Consider the following 21,996-nt stretch of genomic DNA (forward strand, 5'->3'; position numbering starts at 1 on the left):
CAAACAGAATCAACCGGAACCGGTTTTCTTTAGTGGTCTTTATGAAAAATTATGTGTAACCTAATTTTTTTTTCTAGTACTTCCTACTTGACTTAAATTATCCAATAATTTCGTTTACTATTTTTATTTGACTTGCTTGAAATAAGTACTTATTTTATCAAGTACATGCAAAAAAAAAAGATACTTATAAGTTATTTGACTTACTTTGTTATTTGCCAATCAAATACTTGTCTCTTGATTATAGACTTGCAAAATGAACATACAATTACGTACATGTAAAACGATACATACATCACAAATTTAGCACACAGAAATCACATGAATTATCCAAAAAAATAGAAAAAAAAATGAAAATAATCTTTCGAAATATCGAAAGACCACATGAAACTCATGTTCCTCCATTTTATTTCGATGCTCTATATATCGGCAAGATTAATGGTAAACAAGGGCTTTATTATCTTATTTAATAATGGGGGTTGCCTACTATATTAAACTAATATTGATATTATTGTAGTGAAAGAAAAGACAAATATTTTGAAAGTAACAAATATTATTTAGTAAGTAATGAGTCAATTACAAAATAAAATAATATGATACTTGATGATTGGCTTGTTTTTGTGCGTATTGAAATTTGTTGACTTACTACTCATCTTTCCAACGCCAAGTACTTGGCTTCTCAAGGCATGTACGGGTTAAATCATGAGTATAAAGTGAGTGTCAAGTAGTGATGTCCATCCCATAGATTTGATAGTACATACTAGTACAATTTAGTATAGCTTATCGACATTTATATGCATATATGATTTCTATTTTTTTATTGAATATGGACAACAAGATCGGTCAAATGTAAAGAAATTATTATTTTCAGTTGGAAAATTAAAGAGTTTATCTCTGTTTTTCTAATTGGTGAAATATTTAGGGTAAATATTACCATTATTATTAATAAATAATAACACTATCATCTCTCTGGAAAATTAGTGTCTTCTCCTTAGCTACTGTTGATCAACAGAAAACTAGACTGTAAAATATGATAATTTATCCTAAAATTAATCACAAGGGCATAAGTAGTCAGCCATTTTTCACATTATTTATTTTCCAGCACAATTAAGAAGTATTTTACGATATTTGTTTTTACCTTTTTGCTATCAAATAAATATATCTTTTATCAACAAATATATTTCGGGTTCATCCACATTTCAGGTTAGTTTCTTTCGGGTTGCCTTCCTCATCGCAATGGCCGGGACAGGGTTTGGTCTTTCCCTCCTCCGCTTGTTTGCTTCCGCTCGTTTCGGGTTTTGCTGATTGTGCTAGCTTGAAGGTGCTCTGCCTAAGCTCTTAGGTTCTCCTGGCTTTTAGTCATCTCTGGCTTTGCCTGTTGGTGCAAATGTTGTTTTGATTATCATTACCGTTCCTTGCATCAGTTTAGATTTCATAAGTCCTAATTGGTCCAACTTAATGAATTAAGTATCATCTAGTTTAGACTGTACCTTGTTTTTAATTTTTCTTTTACCAAGATAGACTCTAATTTATACACAAAAAAAGATAGACTCTAATTATGTTCTTCACTTTTTGTAACTTGTTACAAACAAGCTTCATATTTATATGTAATTCACATTTTCGGCAAAAAAAAAACAAAGATTAAATATTCGAAACGATTCTCGCAATAAAAAGATGATACAAAACTAATATAAACTATAGTTGAAAGAAAAATCTAATTATTTTGTACTGATATTCACTACACGTGAAAGTACGTTGAAATTATTGAAAAAAATTTACATCGCTGAAATTTATTTAGATGAGATAAGAAGATAAGCCATTTTTGTCGGGTGTATAAACCAATTTTTATTAAATCGAAACAATATGTTGTAAATACTATATTAATCTATTGTTATATCTATATGTATTTCATGACTCGAAAACAAAATCCTTTATATTCATTATTTTTACAAAATCATCATTGACTCGGAAAACAAATCCTTTTTTTCAAGTTCCATTCATATAGTTGTATGGAGCTCACATTTTAATTGTTGCTCTTAATCAAATACATGACATATACATGAGAAAGAAAGAAGTGTTCAACTAGTCCCACCACATTATTCGTAATAAAAGAAACCTCAAAAAAAATTGACCAAAAAAAAAAAAAAGAAACCTCAAAATTATTGGGGTTAATAGATTGCTAGAAGCCTTAAAACTCAAGAATAAGCCCAGAAATACCAAATGGGCTCTACAAGAAAGATTTATTATTTGGATGGTGGGTTTATGTGAGAGGCAGAGCATCAAAGGAGTGAAGAACTTGTTCCAACAACACTCTCGTACTTGAAGCCAATGGATTCTCTGGACTGTCTGAATGAACAACGTTCAGTATATAAAGCTTCTTAGAGCTCACAAACGCAGCCGAGAAAACCCTTTTGATTCCTCCTCTCGTGCTATCAATTTTGTATTCAAATTCGTACACTTGTCCTTGTCCTAATCTCTCTCCTACTGATACAACTTCTGCTTCCTTTGTACTTTCCTGATTCCAACGACAACAAATCAAATTGAATATTTTTTTTTATTGGGTCATTTTATTTTTATTACCTTTCGCTTCTCTGCGTTGATGAGCTTATCAGCTACAAATTGAGGAGTACCAAAGTCTTCAAGACTCTTTATTCGGACAGGACTAACCACAACTCCTATATTGTTGCTTCGCTTCTCTGGTTCCTCAAAGAGAACATTGGCCCCTGCTTTCTCCACCTTTATTACAATAAGAGCCACAAGTGTGTTATCATGTTATCAGTAATTCAGCATTTTGGAATACGTCATTCGGATTAACCTTAGTCCAAGAAGAGGGTACGAGAAGAGTGAAGCCATCTTTGGAGTCGGTGTATCTTTGAAGATCTCCCGATTCTGCCATGGATTTAGCCTTATCTAACAAGAACCCACCATTGAACAAGAGGGTGAGAATCGAGAGATTCAAGTGTCTCTTGCTGAAACTGATGCCAACAGCGGACGAATGATTTTGAGTAAAACAGAGGAAGGTTTGGACTTTTCGATGATGAGAAGAGGAAGCAAAAGAAGATGATGACAATAGAGAAAGCTTGGAAGGAGGAGAGAAAGCTAAGAAGCTTGACGACCACATTTTTTCTTTCTTTCTCCTTAGTCCTTATCACATATTGCCGTTAGTCCCAAAGATTTTAAGAGGATAACCTAAAAAGATTAAATTCTATATTACAAAAGATTCGTTTTGTTCCAAATTATAAAAGACTGAAAGAGAATTTAGATGGCCTAACCAACAAAACTAGTAAAATTAAACAAACGACCAAAAAGATTGGTCATGATATTTGTATGATTTATACAATACAAGGAAGTAAGAAATGCATATTATCTATTTAAAATAATGTTCAGTTCTTATTGCATTTTCTTTCTTTTTACTTGTTTTAATTTTGTATATAATATGTTTTAGTTTTTCAAAAGTTAATATATATTTATTTTATATATGTATTTTTATAATAGAAAATCAAAATTCTCTGTTATAAACACAATATAGTATTTCTATCTATATTTTTGTGCTAAATGACCATTGAGTTCAAATACTAATCAATATGTTATTTCAATGCAGTATACTATACCCAAAATACTCTATACTTTTTCTTTATTTCATTAGTTTTGTCTATAATTAGAAAATGAGGTAATATATATTTTGATTGATTTAGATATCCATGTAGTATTTATAAATTCAAGTAAAATATGTAGATTTTTAATTTTTTCGGATTAGTATTTACAAATCCAGAGATTTTCCTTCGGATTTGAATTTTTGTATTTCTAACAAATCATCTCGCAGGGCAATTTGTGATATTCGCAAATCACAGATACAAGACAAGTATATGAAGAGATATCATCTTTCAGATACATACTATACAATATACTGTACATGTCGCCATTCACTCCACGTAATAGCAAGTAAATATGTGAACAAACGGTTAGTTTAGAGTCACAGTTAACCTGTAAATGTCTAATGCCGATGGCTTTCCGGTTTGCACCGGTTTGGTTAACTACTTCTAACGAGTCACACAATGATTTCCCTGAAACCAGAATCGAAATTACATGAAACCACAATATCGCTCGAAACAAAATTGTTGCTCCTATAAACGAAGCATTCTACAAATTTTTAGAAAGAACTATTTTTTTTTCCAAACAAAGAGCCGTTGTTGATTAATTTGCTTGTGCTGAACAAATCTTGATCTCTTGTTTTTCTTCCTCCATACAAACATTAGATTCGGTCACTCTTTTCTCTTCATCATCGACCCTTGTCTCAATCACATTAGTCCGCTTGTCTTTGTGAGTAGCATCATAATTGCAAGAAGCTAAGTGATCCAAAGCCATTACTACATCCGATATCACCGGTCTCATACCAGGCTGATCTTGAACACACATTGCAGCTATCGCAAGCGCTTGGTACAATCCTCTAACCGGATAATCTCCCTCCATCAATGGGTCAACCATTTTCTTAAAGTTCTTCCTATCTTTAAACAAGGGACGCGCCTGTAAGAACATGTCATAACGTGTGAATTACGATAACTTGAAAAAAAAGGAGAAAAGTTAGAAATTTTTATCATTACCCATCCAACTAGGGTCTGGTCTTTACGCGCTTTAGTTTTGTAAATAGCTTTCATTCCAGTGATAAGCTCCAAGAGGACAACTCCGAAACTGAAGATATCTGATTTGAATGTGAGTTGACCCGTCATTGCGTATTCAGGAGCACAGTATCCGTATGTTCCCATAACCCTTGTGGAAACATGTGTTGCATCCCCGCTTGGTCCGACTTTAGCTAACCCAAAGTCAGAGAGTTTCGGGTGATAGTCTTCACCGAGCAAGATATTTGAACATTTAAGATCACGGTAGATCACAGGAGGCTTCATTGTATCGTGAAGATACTCCAAACCTCTCGCTGCACCAGCCGCTATTTTCATCCGGTTGTTCCAAGAAAGTGGGGTTTTACCATTAGGAAGATCTAACGACCACCAAAAAAAAAAGTCAGAACAATCAACATCTCATAAGTATTCATTTAAAAGAGAAGCAATTCCAAAATAATGATTAATAATATGCATAGAGAGAAACTGTATAATACCATGGAGATGATCTTCAAGAGATCCCAGAGGCATGTACTCGTAGACCAATAGCCTCTGAACACCTTGCGCGCAAAACCCTATAAGCTTTACAAGATTGGGATGGTCAGCGAGACTTAGTGTCATCACTTCCACCACGAACTCTCTAATTCCTTGAGCACCATTTCGATCAAGTTGCTTGATTGCAACAACCTGCTGTATCAAACAACCATTTCACAGACTGAATCGATTGGATCAACACATGTATGCATATATAACCTGATTGATTCTCTCGATGAGACCCTTGTATACTTTTCCAAAACCTCCTTCACCTAGTAAACAATCAGACCTGAAGTTGCCTGTAGAAACAGAGAGCTCTTCAAAGGCAAAAGTCATTGCTTTCTTCCCCGAAACTTCATCTTCCACATTTGAATCCTTTGCGTCCAAAGAAAACTGATCCTCCTCAGAAGGTACCTCCTTGTTCACATCATCTCCGCATGGACTGCCCTCTAAACAACAATTCACAAACAAGATCACGTCTCCGTCTCCTATGATTAGCAACACCAAAACATCTCTAACAAACGATTCAGCAGGACGAGTAAACGCGCACATTACGTAACGGTAAATCGATACGAAAACGGCTTTTGATGCAATGTAGCCAAAATAGAGGAGATCCTCTAAATAGATTTGGAATCTATAAATCGATACCTGAGCTAGGATGCGTTTGTGAATCGCGATCTGCGCTCTTACGGACGCAGTTTGCGTCGATTTCGAGTTTGTTGTGTTTGGCGAAATCGTTGTTCTTCTTCTTCGTCTCGGAACGTTTGCTGGATTTTCCCGTGCGGCCGAAGCATCCCATGGCTAAATCTACGAAGGTGGAACAGATTGTAATCTTTGCTTATGGGGGAAGGAAGGAAGGGAGGGGAAGGGTTACGGGAAGGAAGGAAGGAGAGAGAGAGAAAAAGAGGAAAGGGCAAAAGTGAGGGAGAGAGAAACTTTGGTTTTTGAACTTTTATAAATAAATTATGTGTTGGATTTGTCTAGGGGGAGGCACACGAAAGCTTACGATACACCCCAAGGATCTAATCTATTAATTTAGGGTTCTATTTTTATCTACCATTAACAAGTCATAGTAGGACCATTTAAAGAATTAGTTAATATGACATATTTGATTATTTACATTAATAATGAATCAACTATAAATTCGAATTTTCTTTTAAAGTATAATAAAATCTGTTGAAGAAGAATCTAACAAAATCTTACTTCAAATTTTAAATATTTTTATAAAATAACATATTAATTAATTTCGTAATTAGTAATATAATATTGTTATAAATTAATGTTAGCTAAAATTTTATTATAAAACAAGAAAATGAAAATTATATACGATTTATTTTATAAATTCTATAATTATATTATGTATTATATAAAAATAGAAGTGAGATATGAATTAAATATGACAAAATTTTATTTTTTTTAAGCTGTTTCATTTAAATAAATTATCATTCATCGTTAAAATGGGTTAACATTAAACTATATAATATTTTTATACAAAAATAAATTTATTAACATATGTTAAAATTTTATATCTGCAACTATATATTATCTTTTTATTTATTTTGAAACTCTCAACAATATATTTTTTTAATGTTTATATACAAAAATATAATAGTATATAATAACCTTTAGTTCATATACTATTTAAAAATATGTTATTAGAAAACTATGAAATTTTAGTAATTCATTTAAAATATTAACGAAAAATCAAATTTAAATAGAAATTTCTTTTTAATTTTAACAAAATCTGTTGAAAAAATTTAAAAAATATTACCAAAATTTCAATATTTTTTATAAAATAATGTATTAATATAGTAACAAAGAGAAATTCAAAATTCATGTAATCTTCCAAACGTGGTAAGATTTACACAATATATAATAACAAAATTCATATAATTAATAATACCGAATAAGAAATATAAAAAATAATATTATAGATTTACACAATATATAATAATAAAATAGAAATTATATATTTAAAATCTTTATAATAATATCAAATATATTTATAAAATAAAAAAATATCCGCACGAATGTGCGGGTTAAAATCTTGTTATTTATTAATAGTAACTAGTTAATATTATGACTTTGGTTTAGTTAGTAAGAGCTGGCTTATCAGTCAGATATTCAAAAGAAGGTTCTCATAAAAAGAAATTATTATTTTAATAAACATTAATTAAACATTTGATTTTATATTTACATTAGATGATTAAAATAGCGAAATGCTGACACGTAGAATAAAAAGTATTATCAGAGTTCTAAATGTAGAATTTGGTTTTTGATATTTTTTTATTTACATAATCAATATAAGAAAAAAAAGGGAAAATCTCCGTTTTAGGATCGATTCAAATAGCTTTTGTCAAAAAGTTGGCTAGTCTCTATATGGTTTTGCTCCACAATTAAAGATGTAGAAATATGTGTTGTTCCATGGCCTATGCCATTGTTTCTAACTCATAGTGGACAGAAAACATCCCTTGTGTTGATGGTATGGTAATGTATATTAGTATGATCTTAGAAAGACAGTTATTCATGTTGTTATTGTTAGGAAGTAAAAGTTTCGAAGGAGACATTGTGAATCATAAAGGGAAATGAATGCCAAAGTTTTTTTGTGTGCTGGCTGTGATTAGAGATGGCAATTGGGTTGTTCCGCGACCAAATGTCTCGCTCTGCTGCGGTAACTGTTCTATTTAGGTCATAGCCCACGGCAGGATGCGGTCTTTGAAACTGATACCAATCCCGCCCTCCATATATATGCAGTTAAGCAAGTTGGCCTGCGGGACAACCAAAAACATGTAATGGCCTGCACAATATTCATCAATCAGAAATTAACAATTCAAAACTCGCCAAGGTATTTGAGTCAATTTTAAAACTTGTAATTTCATTTATTTTATAAACATCAACCTCACTAGCAAATTTAAGTTATAAAAATCAACCTCACTAAGAAGTGTATGCTCCAACAGTCCCATATATATTTCCTGAATGTAAGCGAGAGTATACTCCTAATGCACTAACACATCAAGCAAAGTAACCACTTTGAAGTAAAGTTACAATTAAATGCGATTATCCGAGTTGAAATCGATGCTCTTCGCTACAGTGAAGTGAGAATATGAACTTTGGTACCACTATTAATGCTGAACTTAACGCTCATAACATTCTCATTTTAAAAGACTCCAACCTCTTAATTACTACTACTGCGGCTGAGCCCAATGCTCATAAGATTCTCAAATCAAAAGACTTCAACATCTTTACTTAATCTTTTGATGTGATTGAGAATTAAGACAGAGGAGATAAAATGGAGGCACCTTTCTTGGTTAACAAGAAGAAGTTCCGAGATCGAGGATACCCATTTCTTCTTCTAAAAAATGCTCCAAATTTAACTTTCAGATTTCAGTTGAATTGTGGTGATGACGACTTGTTGATGGAAAACAAAAAGGTACAAAGAAGTTTGGAAAGAGGAAAAAAATTTAGATGAAACGTCGAAATGACGCTACTGAGGCGACCAACAAGGATTTACATGACTTATGAGAACTTGAGATCTTCCTCTCTCGTGTTCTTCTACCACCTGACTTATGAAAAAGAAGGCAAAATAAAAAGATGAGTTGATGATCGAAAGAGAGGAAGATGTGTGGATTGAAGAAGAAGAGAAGAACAGTCGCCTATTACTGTTTTGTCAATGATGCGGTGAAGATCGAAGAACAATGGGTGGATGCGGATCACCCTAAAAAACCCGCTTCTAAATGGCTCATCGCGTTCAAGGCTCAACTCCATGGCTGAAACATTTAAAACTTACATGCAGATATTTTATAGTAATTTTGTGAATCTTAGTTTTGGACCCAATTTTTTTAAATAATATTGTCATGAGTGTTGATGATATCTAACAGTTATTGTGGGAAACATGGTCCCTGGAAAACGCAAACTTCATAAGCAGTTTACCATTCTCTTGAACATGAGCATGCCGTCCATTCATTTAGAAACACTGACGAATAAGCATTACAGAGAAACATGTAAATTAAGCATACATGTTATTATTAAAGACTAAGTTTCCCACATCAATAGTTAAAAGAGGTCATACTCAATATATAAGATAAATGTGTCATTCCACTTATCACCAGTTGATTTTAGGTTGGAAGCCTATCTAGTTTAACATGGTATCGGAACCTTATCCAAACAGTCCAACCCGATTCCACGTCGACCCGATCCAAAGTTATCCCTTGATCCTTGCCCGAACATTCAGTGATCTAAGTGAATTGTTATTCTTAATCGGTTATTGCTTCAGGATGTCTAGTTAGCAATGGAAGAAGCCACTTCAACCTTTTATGATTTACATTGTGCTACTAATCACATAGATATTATCTTTGATGTTATATCAACGATGGTGAAACTGGAAAGCAAGGCAAAAAAATATCGTCCATCGAATCATGTGGCATATCCACACTTGGCATAGTATCATTGGGTGTATAAGATTTTTTACATTATCTGCAACATTGAAGATTTTCTTTTTTAATTTGTCACTTGCTTACGCACCGGCCCTAGCAAGTAACTAACAAGTCCATTAGTGGGAGTAACCAGAATTGGAATAATTTATGTTTTCCAGATCTTAAGTTTTATATGTTTATGTATCTTTTAAGGATGAAGACTTGGTTAGCACTTACCATCATGGGCAAGGGCATAAAAGTATTTGCTGTTTGACTAAGATAGCAACAAAAAATGCATTTCTTCTTCTTTTCTAAGGTCAACTCCAACCGGACGCTTAAACGGTATAATAATGCATAATTTGACGTTTCTTCTCTCCAACCGGACGTTAAACACAACTGCATTATAGTGTTATGCTACAGTGTCACACCATATTTGGTGATGCACTGTAGCTAACGGCAAATTTTTTTTTTTCAAAATTGTTTTTTTGATCAAATCAAAACTGTTCATTTAAATATTGTCTAACTAAAATTGATTACATTTAATTTATATTACTATTTTATAATTATATCAGATATTATAAATAAAATATATAACAAAGTTTAGTTTAAGCAAATTAAATTACAAAATAAAACTAATACTTTAATATAACTGTTATATAATATATTCATACTTAAAATAGAAATATTATATTATTATAGTTTTAAATTAGTTAACAGTTTTTACTCATAAAATAATTAGTATTTATTAAAACAAAAAAAAAATAAAAAGAATCTTGATTAATAATATAATAGTGAAGAATATTTTTTTAGTGTGATATTTGATGTTGTGGTTGGAGATGCAAAAAATTTTAATGCTAAAATTACATTAAAATAGTGTAATTTTGGCACTAAAATAGTGTTATGGGTTGGAGAAAACTTAATACATATAATATTATAAAATAGTTTTAGTGTGAAGTTTAGTGTTATGGTTGGAGAAGACTTTGGTTTTAGTGTTGAAATTACACTAAAATAGTGTAGTTTTGACACTAAAATGGTGTTAGTGGTTGGAGATGCTCTAATCATTATTTCAATTGAATTTTCTAATCAACTAACTTCTCCCTTTTTCATGCCGACATATGTTTATTATGGCAAAGATGGGGGCAAAATTACAGTATACATTTATTGGAAGAAATCAACTATATTTTTCTAGGATTGTGTTTTAAATATATTTAGAACTACTGAAAGACGGGATTCTATCATTTATAAGAAAACAACTATCATTCAAACTTTATAATAAACTTTTTTTCAAACGGAAAGTACAATGTAGTACCACTCAAATTGATACAAGAAAAACCAAAGATACTAACATTGTAGTATACCAAAATAGTTTTCAAAATCAAAAAGGAAACTAATATATATATGGAAAAAGTAAACAGTGTTGGGAGGATGTGAATGCGATACATAATGATAGGAAATGTCAAAATCATGGGAGCCAACTAATTTGGGAGGATCTTTAGGGGAAATGTATGAACAAAAATGCGTGTCTGCATCTTGGCATTTCCCATATAACAAGAAATCTATATGTTAGATTTTATTGGTAAACATGTATTCATTATAGTTACTAGTCAAAAATTCCGACCACCTGCCTCGTTATTTCTGAATTAAATTTCCTCTATTTCTCAAATTTAACTTTGCGTCTTATTTATTTCTTATCTAAACTATTCAAATTTTCATTTTGTTTTTACAAAAATGTAATGATGCATTTTAAAGATTCATTCTAAAATGTTGCACTTTATGCTTTGTGCTAAAAACAATCCTAAAATAAAACAATCATCAAAGAAGTTCAGAATTTAAGTTGTAACATTCCCACTTGAAACATGTGTTATTACGGTGAACAAAAAGAAGCTCAAAAGTTCAGTAGTTTCTGTAGTCATCTAATCACATGTCACAACCCATAAACATATGTCTTCACTTCAACAATCACATCCCCATAAATATTATTTTCAGCCATGGCGTCCAACCAAAAAAAGTTCACTATCTTACTTTTTCAAATTAATCATGTTTAATTAAAAATAACATTTATCTACCCACTTGTATATTTCCTTGTCGGCAAGGTGTCTACGTTGCTTGCTTTTAAAAGATGTCGCTGATATTTTATCTCGCATGAATCGAACAACTAGCATAATACTATTAATTAGTTATAAAAATGATGTAAGAGGATCCCAATCCTTTTTTATAATTTTGTAAGATTAGTATTTTGACAATATTACCTAAACTATTATAAGAATATCCGGTAAATGTTACAGACTCTTTTGTATAGCGAGAGTTATGAGATAACAAAGGCTAACATACTTTGTGTTAAAAAAAAAGGCTAAATCCATTGACACATCTAATATCTAAATAATTTTTCTTAGAGATGAATATTGAAGTCAGTATATTTGTTTTTAATACAAAATATGAAGTAGAGAACTCTTACACCAATAGGAAAAAAGGTTACTATCGGCAAAATATGATTTTCAATGAAGTAAAGTATATAACAGTACATAAGCTTTTGACAGAAAAGTAAGAGCAGTACGAGAAAGAAAGTAAGAAAGACGAGAAAGTCACATGTTACTTACTCATGGTCGTGAATCGCATGTAGGGGGAGAGAAATTGGATATCACAAGTTCTTAATCTTCTTTAGATTTGCGTTAAGAAAATAGTATATAAGACTTTAGGCGACCCCAGCCGTTAGATCGCTGACCCACCTTATTGACCATTGTGAAAGGACGATGCCGTCCAAGACAGATCTTCACAATCTCATGTTTTATATGTATACATACTATTAACATGTGCGGTAGTACTCAGTTCACGATCTAGATGGGTCAGATAGTCAGATATTTTTGGCATAACATCAATGGTTTCTTTAGAAGATATATCTAATCTGATTTTATTAGAAAGAGAGTAGATTTTCCTGACTGTTATTTACATCTATTTGCTACAGAAAGAATTAGAATAAACGTAACAAGCAAGTTTTATTAATAGTTTGCTATAGTTAAGCTGCTTTATTCGCTTTATTGACAATGATAAAAAAATTTAGATTTCAAAATTGGCTGTTGTAAGATTTTATGAAGCCATTAACTATATTAAACTATACTCCCTCTAGATTTAAATATAAGATGTTTAAAGTTTTACACACATATTAAGAAACAATAAATACACTATTTTAATTGTTATTTTTTTTTATTATATCAATAAAGTTTCACCACTTATAATTTTACTTTTTAATTTATGTTTAAATTTTAAAAATAAATGCATTAATTATATCTTAAAACATCATACATTTGTATACAAGATAAAAATATAGAACATCTTATATTCGTATCCGAAGGGAGTACATGATAGTGTAAGTCTCTTTAGTATAGTGGTTTGACCAATACTTCATTAATATTTTTTACACCAGGAAGTTATATAGTGCAATGCGTACTATCGAACATGGATCTCATAGGACGGTTAAGAATAGCATAGTCATATGTGCATTCTTATAAAGTGGTAGAATTGTTAGCTCATAAACAGTTAAAAAAAACTAAGAACATCATTCAAAACCAAATAGGTAATAAATAAACAACATAAACTACACAATTAAAGAAGAACTACTACCCCCAAGTAAAAGCTTATTAACCATTATTTTTTTGGTCTTAATATATGTTGGAAGTTCTGATTACATAGGAACGGTTGTTTAGTTATAGGATTTGATTTTGCAATGTGTAACCACTTTAGCATACTTGGTCATTATGATTTGTATGCTTAATATTTTAATTTTGACTAGGTGTTTTCTTATGCAATGCAAAAAAATAATATTATATAAGACAAAAACTTGAAGTTATTAATATCTAAATTTGATTTACTGGTTTTTTTTTGTTTAATTCCTAACAAACCGATTTTAATGTATTGTATCGTATTTAAATTCAAATAAATTCACAATTAAAACTTTGAATAATCATTTTATTATGATGATTTATGTATCGACAAATGTTTTTGAATTTTTAGTTTTCCATAAAATTTTGAATTTTAATTAAGATTATCTTAGTTTTGTATTTGTTAAGATCTACCTACATTTTGTTTTGAAAAATATAGATATTTATACAAAGTTGGCTAACTTTTTATATTTAGTTGATGTGGAATTTTCTTAATTTTTTTTGTAATTATATTATTTTAAAATTTGAACGATAATTATGTAGATGATTTATATATGGTATGTACCTAATTTTATTATCTCATTTTAGGAATCTTACCAAAAACAAAAATTTATCATTAAGATTTACATGTTTTAATAAGAAATGTCATGTCATATTTTTTACTAAAGATGTTGTGTTTTTTTTTTGTGAGAGGGAATGTAGTATTGACATGTAAGCAAAATTAAAACAATCACTACTAGCTTAAGGAATAGACTTTTGGAAATCTCATAGAAAAGGATGCATTCTTAAAAGTACTTTTAATTTTGGTCGAAATTTGAATATTTAATGCAAAACAAAAGAAACAGAAAATATACGTAAGAATAAATTTAAATCTTATGTTACTAGAAATATTGGTTTGTGAATCTGAAGTGTTGTGGAATATAGATTTATTTGTGGTTTAGTGTTTGAATATTTTTCTAGTAAAAATGGCAGATATAGTGTTTTTAGAACCTCACATGTTTATAAAAGATTAAAATGGCAGATATAGTAATTGTTTAATATTTTTCGCAGGTATTTTTTTTTGTTTTTCAACTAGTTATAAAAACCTGAAATTATTTGAATAACATAAGTGAGATACAAAAAATATATATGAATAGTAAGTAATAGATGAAGAAAAATATGTTTTGCTAACTTGTGCACATTTATTTTTCTTTATTTTATTTACATATGAAATAAACAAATTTAAACACACAATTGTTTTTTTTAATAGTTTATTGTTATTTTACCATCCAAGTTATAATTTTTTAAGAATTTTCAAATTTTAAATTTGATATTTATTTAGACTATTTGAATGGAATTCTTTTGAGAATTACAATCTTAATTAGGTGAAAATGCCTAACCCGTCGAGCCGGTGCCGAGGTTAGTAAACCAAAAGCATTGACCAAAAAGCAGAAGTGCGTAATTGAAATAAAAAAATCTAAAAGTGAATTAAAAACAACCGGAAACCTGGTAAGCCGGTAGACCACTACCAAAAAAGGACCAACAAGAAAATAACGTTATACAACATTACCGATAATAATTATCATATAGTAGTCTCTATTATAAATGTTGGATCAGTCTCTCTAAGAAAGGATATGAAATGTTCCCTCACACGTCTCCCTCCTTTTAACAGTCTCTGTCTCTCGCCGGCGTTAACATTATTTCCGTCAATGAAACTTCTCTTTCTCACTCTTCGCCGTCACTTTTAAACTGAATCAACGTCTCAAAACCGTTAGTTCTTCGAAAATCTCCGATCATCTCTCTCTCTCTCTCTTCGTGTGATCGTGTTGACTAGATTGTATAGTATTTTGTTGGAAAGATGCTGCTGGATCTCAACCTCGACGCTGACTCTCCCGAGTCGACTCAGTACGGTGACTCAAACGCAGATCGGCAGACGTCAGACGGCTCCGGGAACCGAGTGGATGAGTCAGGAACGTCGACGTCATCGGTAATCAATGCAGATGCAGACGACGACTCTTGCTCAGCTCGTGCCTTCACTCACAGTTTCGATATATTAAAAGTCGGAGGAGGAGGAGGAGACGGAAGCACCGCTTCTATCTCCGGCGTTACCAAGGAGCTTTTCCCGGTGGCTCGAGACTGTGGGAAGCTACGAGGTTCGAGCTCCAGAAGCTGGATGGATCTCTCTTTCGACAGGGTGGCTCCTGCTCCGGCGCCGGCTCAGGTGAGAAAGAGCCGGAGAGGACCGAGGTCAAGAAGCTCGCAGTATAGAGGAGTCACTTTCTATAGAAGAACTGGTAGATGGGAATCACATATTTGGTAACTCCTTTTTTTCAACTTTTATTTGTACTTTGTGAGATCAAATAAATAAATTTTTTTTTTTTTTGCAGGGATTGTGGGAAACAAGTTTATTTAGGTAACATTAATATTTTTAAATGATTGTTGAGAGAACAACAAGTTTTGTTGGTTGCATCTTTAACTCTCTTCTTGATTTCTCACTTGTAGGTGGTTTTGACACTGCTCATGCCGCTGCTAGGTACTTTTATGATTATTCTTCTCAGCTTTATATTTCTGGATTAGAATTTGTACATGAATCAGATAAAGAAAGTTTTTTTTTTTTTTTAAATAAACACAGAGCTTATGATCGGGCAGCTATAAAATTCCGAGGAGTTGATGCTGATATCAACTTTACTGTTGGTGATTACGAGGAAGATATGAAACAGGTATTTTTTTTAAAATATGAATGTAGTTTTGGTTTATATATTTGTGTCATGTGATCTTTCTTTTATGGAATATGTTGTTTGAGTGAAAACAGGTACATAACCTGAGTAAGGAAGAGTTTGTGCACATACTACGGCGCCAGAGCACGGGCTTCTCTCGGGGAAGCTCAAAGTATAGAGGGGTTACATTACACAAATGTGGCAAATGGGAAGCTGGGATGGGGCAGCTTCTTGCTAAAAAGTGAGCAACTTTTCTCCTTGTTGTCTTCAGTGTTTTTCTCTGAAATGGTGAAGTTAAGAAAAATGCTTAGCAAATGGTACGATTGTTCAGTCTTGGAGATTTTAAAATGGTTGAATTGAAATAGAAGCTGCAATGTCCTATAATGATCATGATTTATTTGTTTACCAGAAAAAAAGATTACACCTCCCTAAGAAGAACTTCATTAGTTTTCAAGATCCAACTTGAGTTGTCTCTCTTTCTGAACACTTGCTTCTTGAAAACAGGGCATACAACAAGGCTAAGATAAGCTCTAATGGTAGGGAAGCAGTCGCAAACTTCGAGCTTAGTACATACCAGAAAGAGATCAACTTTGAGAGTATGTAATCTTGTGAATATTTTCATCATCAATCTATAAAACAGCTCTGATTGTTTTCTTCATCTCTATGAAGGTGGTCATGACAAACTTGATCTCAACTTGGGAATCTCTCTTTCTCCTGGGAATGCGGCAAAGCAAAATGGGAGATTCTCTCATTTCCCTTCTAATCCGTATGAAACTCCACCCGGAGTTAGCTTGACGGTAATTTCTCAATATCCAATCTCTGAAGATTCCTTCAAAATGGTTTCGGATACTGTTTCTTACAAGTGTTTAAAACTGCAGATAGATACCGAGTTCATGGGAAAGCCGGTGAATACACATCTTCCTTATGGTTCATCGGACCATCGTGCTAACTTTAAGGTAAAGAGAACAGTATCTGAAGTCAAACAACACAATTCTAAGTAAATTCCAGACAGTGAAACAATGTTTGATGTTGTTTTTAATGTTATGTTCTGATTTTTCAGGAGAATATAAGTGAAGCTGAAGGAGGGATGATGAGTAACTGGGGATGGCATAGACCTGGCCAGACCAGCACCATGAGACCGCAACAACCAGGCGCACAACCACCACAGTTGTTCTCAGTTGCAGCAGCATCATCAGGATTCTCTAATTTCCGGCAACAACCTCCCAGTGAAAACGCCTCTCATGGTTATTTTTATCCACAATTTTGACTATACAGAAGGAGGCTTACAAAAAAAAAAGTGTGTTTGTATATGAATTCTTTATAAAATGGATATGTTTTCTTTATCTTTAATGTGGGAAAAGAAGGTTATGCGCTGTACCTTGGTGGTAACTGGTAAGAAGACTCTTGGAAATTGGAAGATACATTTTGTAAATAAATAAGGCACCAGGATTGAATTTTTGTCGTTATGCGAAACTTTTTGAAAGGAACGTAAAGAGAGTGAGTGAGTGAGTGATAATAGAATGCGACACATTTGGCTGCCTCTTTTTGGAACCCTCAATGGATTAGGAGACAACACTTTTTTTTTCCTCTGTAAATTTTCGTTAGCAAACCAAGATGAACACGAGAAAGTACATACACTAAACAGGCAGAAACAAAAATATCCCCTGAGACTAAGGCCGCATATAAGAAACAAGCTAAACAAACCGATTAAACAACAGAACATAGCACCTGGCTACAGAAACATCATCGGACGAAGGTGCAACCAGCAATACTATCCAAGAACGGACCGTAAAGGTCTAAAGGTCCGACGTGAACACGACGTTGATGGCACCCATCATCTGATGGGATTAACCAACACAAAGCCTTTGTAAATCTATTTGTCATTACCAAACAAAGAAACATGTTAACATTATTCAGTATAGTTTATTTTCATCTAATATTATTTTAGTCTTGCATATATTGCAACTAGTCTTGTTTCTTTCACTGTGTAGAAATGATCAACGTGTTTGCATATATTTTAGGCAAGGCTTGTCATGGATGTATTGAGATTGCATTACTCACTGATAACTAAACTTTAGAATTTCCATTTCCATAGTAGCCAATGGATAATACATAAAAAAAAAATGAAGCAGAGCTGGTTGATATGCAAGCAAGTTTAGGGAGAATTCGATGGATTGCTACGATTAGCATTGAGGTAAGATTGAGGTGGAATGAAGTAAGGGGCAGTGAAATTGGAGAAGTTACTTGTCTTGCACTTACCCCCGAGAGTGAATATTCCGCGTTCGCTTTTATCAATGAAATAGATTGAATTTTGGCATTTCTGGTGCGAGCTAGCCTTGAGGCAGAAAGGTTCAGACTTGGAGAGGAAAATGCAGAGATCTCCAATGTCAGTAGTGTAGCACCATTGCAGTGGGTTACATCTGTTAAGACCTTGCTTGAACACCCAGATTTGATGCTCTTCCATCCTCCCTCCCTTGTTGTTATTTCTCTTTCTGAACCGCTTAATCATAAACATTTCTTGCGTCGATCGTGACTCCACCAACTCTTCGACCGTGCAACACAAATCTAATTCTTCCCATTCTGACTGCAACAACTGAGGAGTGTAAAGGCCTCTTCTACACAGCTTTGGTTTCTCCAAGTTTTCTCCAAGATCCCAGTATCCAACGTGTGTGCCCCCATAAGCGGGCATGGCAAACTTTTTATCTCTCTTTGTATACATGACTCGGGAGTTGAAGAAGGCCGGGTCTTCGATTCTGATGTTGACCCACTTTTTATTCTTTTCAGCAGGCCTACATAGGCTGAGCTGAGGTCCAACGAATTTGACGGCCAAGATGCAGTCTTCGTCATCAGGAGAAGAGGATGACATGGCCACGTTTGTTACCAGTTCGGTTTGACAATGAGGCAGGGTTTCAAAATCAGGCAGTACGATTCCCGAAAAGTCTGATTCCGACACTCCAGGGTTGAGATCATCTGAAAGATACGGGCCGTATTTCGAAGTAAGTACCCAGCCATGTGATGCTCCCATCGTTCCCGTTTCTGCCATCATGTACATGGGCACCGTCTTTTCCAAAACCCTAGTCCAACAGCTTGGCCCAGAAAAATCTGTAATCATGAGTCTACCGATATCCCCGTCAACCCAATTCTCTCCACAATGTTCAGCACCGTAGATGTGACATAGAGGGGTTTCCGACAAGAAACGAGCACCAACGAGGTGTCTCTGCGGATTAATCCGGCACCAGAAAAAAAAAAAAACGAAAATTAAAGAACAAACAAAGTATTACATAACAAATTAAAAAGACAAGAGAGAGTAGTGGCTTACAACTCCTAGCTCAGGTGGTTTCCTCAGACAGAGCCTAGAGAGACGGCTGAGAAGTAGAGAACTCATAGTGTGTTTTTTTTTCTTCTAGTAATGCAAAAATCTCTAGTTGAAACTTTGGTAATGACTCCATTTAATATAAGATGAATAGCCTTGTTCCTCAAGTCTTTCCATATCTACTTTTCCCTTTATGTGGTTCTCTTTTTCCCGAGTCATATTTATTTTAATATTTTTGCTTATCAACGAATGGATCCATATAACTAAGATGAGTAGCCTTGCTCCCCAAGTCTTTCTATAACTCCTTTCGACTTTATGTGGTTCCATTTTCTCACGTTTTTCGTTAAATCTACTATGATTAAAATAAGTCATCCATGTTTGTCATTAAATCTATTAAAATTAAAATAAGTGATTTACGAAAATATTCATGATACTCGTATATTAGTTTGCAAAGTAAAATTGTGACTTTGACCAAGTCAACAACCATTAGTGTATTTTGCTTGGGTTTATAATTTTATTTGAATAAACATATAAAAATTGTTATGAATAAGAATAATCCAATAAGTTAAATTGACATAATTTCCAATTAACAAATTTAATTTCAAATTCTAACCCACAATATTCAAAATGAAACATTTGCTAATTTTTATTAATTAGCTAAATCTAAAACTTTTACAAGCTTTTTTATTTTAGTCATTTTGGAACTTTTATTTCTCATTTAAAGCAATTCTGATTTTAACAAAAGAATACATGATTTTAAATTGTTTATGGTGAAAATTTCATCGTGTCCAAAATTTCGTCTCTCTAACAGACGTCTCCATCGGAAATCTACCTGAAAATGGTCCACGGCATTTTGTTAAAGTTCAACATAGGCACTGAAGCCATCAAAACCAACATAAAAAAGTATTTAGTATCTAATTCAGTTTCTTTGCAAGGAAGCGAGATCTTGTTTCTTTTTCAAAACACTGGGAGATCTTGTTAATAAACACTTTCTAGCCGGAGTGGCATATGCAACAAGTATGTTGATATTGCGCATCTCACCAGAACAATCCCAGTGTGACTTAGCTCTCATAACATTTGTCATACATATAATTAATTAACTAACAACAATCTCAATCAAAATAGGAAGAGTTGTTGTATAATTGTGATGCTCAAACTCCACATAACTTTTAAAAGTAAAGTCAGACTATACAATAGAAGTGCGAGTGAGTTTCCATTGTAATCCAAATGCGAAAAAATAAAGAAACACAATTAAGAGGATTGAGGTGGAATGAAGTAAGGGGCAGGGGAAAAGCCATGTCCACCAACCCAGACATTATCGCGGATATTGACTTTTCCGAAGTTAAAGTGGCCCACGTAATAGATGTAGTTTGGGTTAAGGCCATACAAGCTAGCCTTTACAGAGAAAGGTTCGCCTTTGGTGGAGAGAAAAATACAGAGATCTCCAATGTCCTTAGTGGAAACGGCGGTGCAAATTTGATCATATCGTATCTTGAACACCATGAAACGCTGCCAACGCGGATTACCAAAATTGCCCTCGCTCCCCCACAGGAGATCTGAGTACCACTTAACAATAAAAGTTTCACCTGTGGGTGCCTCCACCAAGTGTTCGGTCCTGTAACACTGAGACAGCTGCTGCAACTGCGACTGCACAAACTCTTCGTAGTAGTAGGAAAAACTCCCCAAGTTACGCGATCTGTGTTTTTCAAGATCCCAGTATCCTATGTGTGTGCCTACACAATCCAGCATGGAGAACATCTTATCTCTCTTTGAGTACATCACACGGGAGTTGAAGAAGCCCGGGTCTTCGATTCTGATGTTGACCCACTTTTTACTCTTTTCAGCAGGCCTACACAGGCTGAGTTGAGGTCCAACGAATTTGACGGCCACAATGCAGTCATCGTCCTCAGGAGAAGAGGAGGACATTGCCACGTTGGTTACCAGTTGGGTTTGGCAATGAGGCAGCGTTTGGGGACGAGGCAGAGAGATTCGCTTCGGATCTGAGTTAGACGCTCTCGGGTTTAGATCGTCTTGAAGACACACTATGCTCTCTTTAAAAGTAGCTACCCACCCATGGGATGCTCCTATCGTTCCTGATCCTGTCATCAACTCCATGGGCACCATCTTTTCCAAAACCTCGTCGTCCTCAGAGTCCGAAGCATTAACATTGTGAATCACAAGTTTGCCGACACTCTCATCCCTCGAACTATACTGACAATGATCAGCGCGTACGATGCGGCAAATAGAGGTTTCTGACAGGAATCGAGCGCCGCATAGGTATTTCTGCAGAGTAAAATCCAACATCAGATAAAAACAAAGTATTAAATAACAAATTGAAAAGACAAGAGAGAGTGGCTTACAACTCCTAGCGTAGGTGGTTTCCTCAGACAGAGCCTAGAGAGACGGCTGAGAAGTAGAGAACTCATAGTGTGCTTTTTTTTCTTCTAGTAATGCAAAAATCTCTAGTTGAAACTTTGGTAATGACTCCATTTAATATAAGATGAATAGCCTTGTTCCTCAAGTCTTTCCATATCTACTTTTCCCTTTATATGGTTCTCATTTTCCCGAGTCATATTTATTTTAATATTTTTGCTTACCAACGAAATGGACCCATATAACTAAGATGAGTAGCCATGTTCCCCAAGTCTTTCCATAATTTCTTTGTCATTAAATCTATTAAGACTTTATGTGGTACTCATTTTCCCACGTTTTTCGTTAAATCTACTATGATTAAAATAAGTCATCCATGTTTGTCATTAAATCTACACATTTTAC

The 21,996-nt window shown here is 33.5% G+C and overlaps 5 protein-coding genes and 1 long non-coding RNA gene across 10 annotated transcripts; 1 reads left to right on the forward strand and 5 right to left on the reverse strand.

Annotated features, from left to right (window-relative positions):
- Nucleotides 1–1,908: 1,908 nt before the first annotated feature.
- On the reverse strand, nt 1,909–3,224 carry LOC106443682 (psbP domain-containing protein 2, chloroplastic). 2 transcript variants are annotated; one of them, XR_001288073.3, is made up of 4 exons: nt 2,813–3,223; nt 2,578–2,733; nt 2,150–2,512; nt 1,909–2,113 (listed from the first exon to the last, which is right to left on the reverse strand). XR_001288073.3 is itself a non-coding variant. In XM_013885224.3 (3 exons), exons 1-3 carry the CDS (start codon nt 3,116–3,118, stop codon nt 2,258–2,260), a joined length of 717 nt encoding a protein of 238 aa, XP_013740678.2. In that variant the 5' UTR covers nt 3,119–3,224; the 3' UTR covers nt 2,054–2,257. The 2 variants fall into 2 exon arrangements, 1 of the variants encoding a protein (XP_013740678.2); XM_013885224.3 differs by having other exon boundaries at nt 2,054–2,512; nt 2,813–3,224.
- Nucleotides 3,225–3,922: 698 nt separating this feature from the next.
- LOC106443680 (probable serine/threonine-protein kinase PBL6) lies at nt 3,923–6,292 on the reverse strand. Of its 2 annotated transcripts, none has more exons than XM_013885222.3 (5): nt 5,793–6,292; nt 5,364–5,593; nt 5,108–5,300; nt 4,599–4,990; nt 3,923–4,521 (listed from the first exon to the last, which is right to left on the reverse strand). In XM_013885222.3, the coding sequence occupies exons 1-5, from the start codon at nt 5,941–5,943 to the stop codon at nt 4,192–4,194; spliced, it is 1,296 nt and encodes a 431-aa protein (XP_013740676.2). In that variant the 5' UTR covers nt 5,944–6,292; the 3' UTR covers nt 3,923–4,191. The 2 variants fall into 2 exon arrangements, with proteins under 2 accessions (XP_013740676.2, XP_013740677.2); XM_013885223.3 differs by having other exon boundaries at nt 5,108–5,297; nt 5,793–6,288.
- Nucleotides 6,293–7,600: 1,308 nt separating this feature from the next.
- Nucleotides 7,601–10,579, reverse strand: LOC106443679. 2 transcript variants are annotated; one of them, XR_007338144.1, is made up of 2 exons: nt 8,805–10,579; nt 7,601–8,703 (listed from the first exon to the last, which is right to left on the reverse strand). It is a non-coding gene; the product is annotated as an uncharacterized LOC106443679 (long non-coding RNA). The 2 variants fall into 2 exon arrangements; XR_002663966.2 differs by having other exon boundaries at nt 7,601–8,707.
- A 4,206-nt stretch (nt 10,580–14,785) lies between these two features.
- LOC106438341 (ethylene-responsive transcription factor RAP2-7-like) lies at nt 14,786–17,374 on the forward strand. 2 transcript variants are annotated; one of them, XM_048775893.1, is made up of 10 exons: nt 14,786–14,961; nt 15,050–15,507; nt 15,579–15,604; nt 15,694–15,724; nt 15,824–15,911; nt 16,004–16,149; nt 16,413–16,504; nt 16,578–16,705; nt 16,787–16,864; nt 16,969–17,374. In XM_048775893.1, the coding sequence occupies exons 2-10, from the start codon at nt 15,050–15,052 to the stop codon at nt 17,173–17,175; spliced, it is 1,254 nt and encodes a 417-aa protein (XP_048631850.1). In that variant the 5' UTR covers nt 14,786–14,961; the 3' UTR covers nt 17,176–17,374. The 2 variants fall into 2 exon arrangements, with proteins under 2 accessions (XP_048631850.1, XP_048631851.1); XM_048775894.1 differs by having other exon boundaries at nt 14,786–15,507; nt 16,413–16,444.
- A 595-nt stretch (nt 17,375–17,969) lies between these two features.
- LOC106441924 lies at nt 17,970–19,434 on the reverse strand. Its single transcript, XM_013883671.3, has 2 exons — nt 19,228–19,434; nt 17,970–19,125 (listed from the first exon to the last, which is right to left on the reverse strand). The coding sequence occupies exons 1-2, from the start codon at nt 19,291–19,293 to the stop codon at nt 18,064–18,066; spliced, it is 1,128 nt and encodes a 375-aa protein (XP_013739125.2). The 5' UTR covers nt 19,294–19,434; the 3' UTR covers nt 17,970–18,063.
- Nucleotides 19,435–20,337: 903 nt separating this feature from the next.
- On the reverse strand, nt 20,338–21,798 carry LOC106438340. The gene is made up of 2 exons (XM_013879460.3): nt 21,582–21,798; nt 20,338–21,504 (listed from the first exon to the last, which is right to left on the reverse strand). Exons 1-2 carry the CDS (start codon nt 21,645–21,647, stop codon nt 20,473–20,475), a joined length of 1,098 nt encoding a protein of 365 aa, XP_013734914.2. The 5' UTR covers nt 21,648–21,798; the 3' UTR covers nt 20,338–20,472.
- Between the last annotated feature and the right edge of the window lie 198 nt (nt 21,799–21,996).

This window comes from Brassica napus, chromosome A3 (genome assembly GCF_020379485.1).
Source record: "Brassica napus cultivar Da-Ae chromosome A3, Da-Ae, whole genome shotgun sequence".
Lineage (NCBI taxonomy): Eukaryota > Viridiplantae > Streptophyta > Magnoliopsida > Brassicales > Brassicaceae > Brassica > Brassica napus.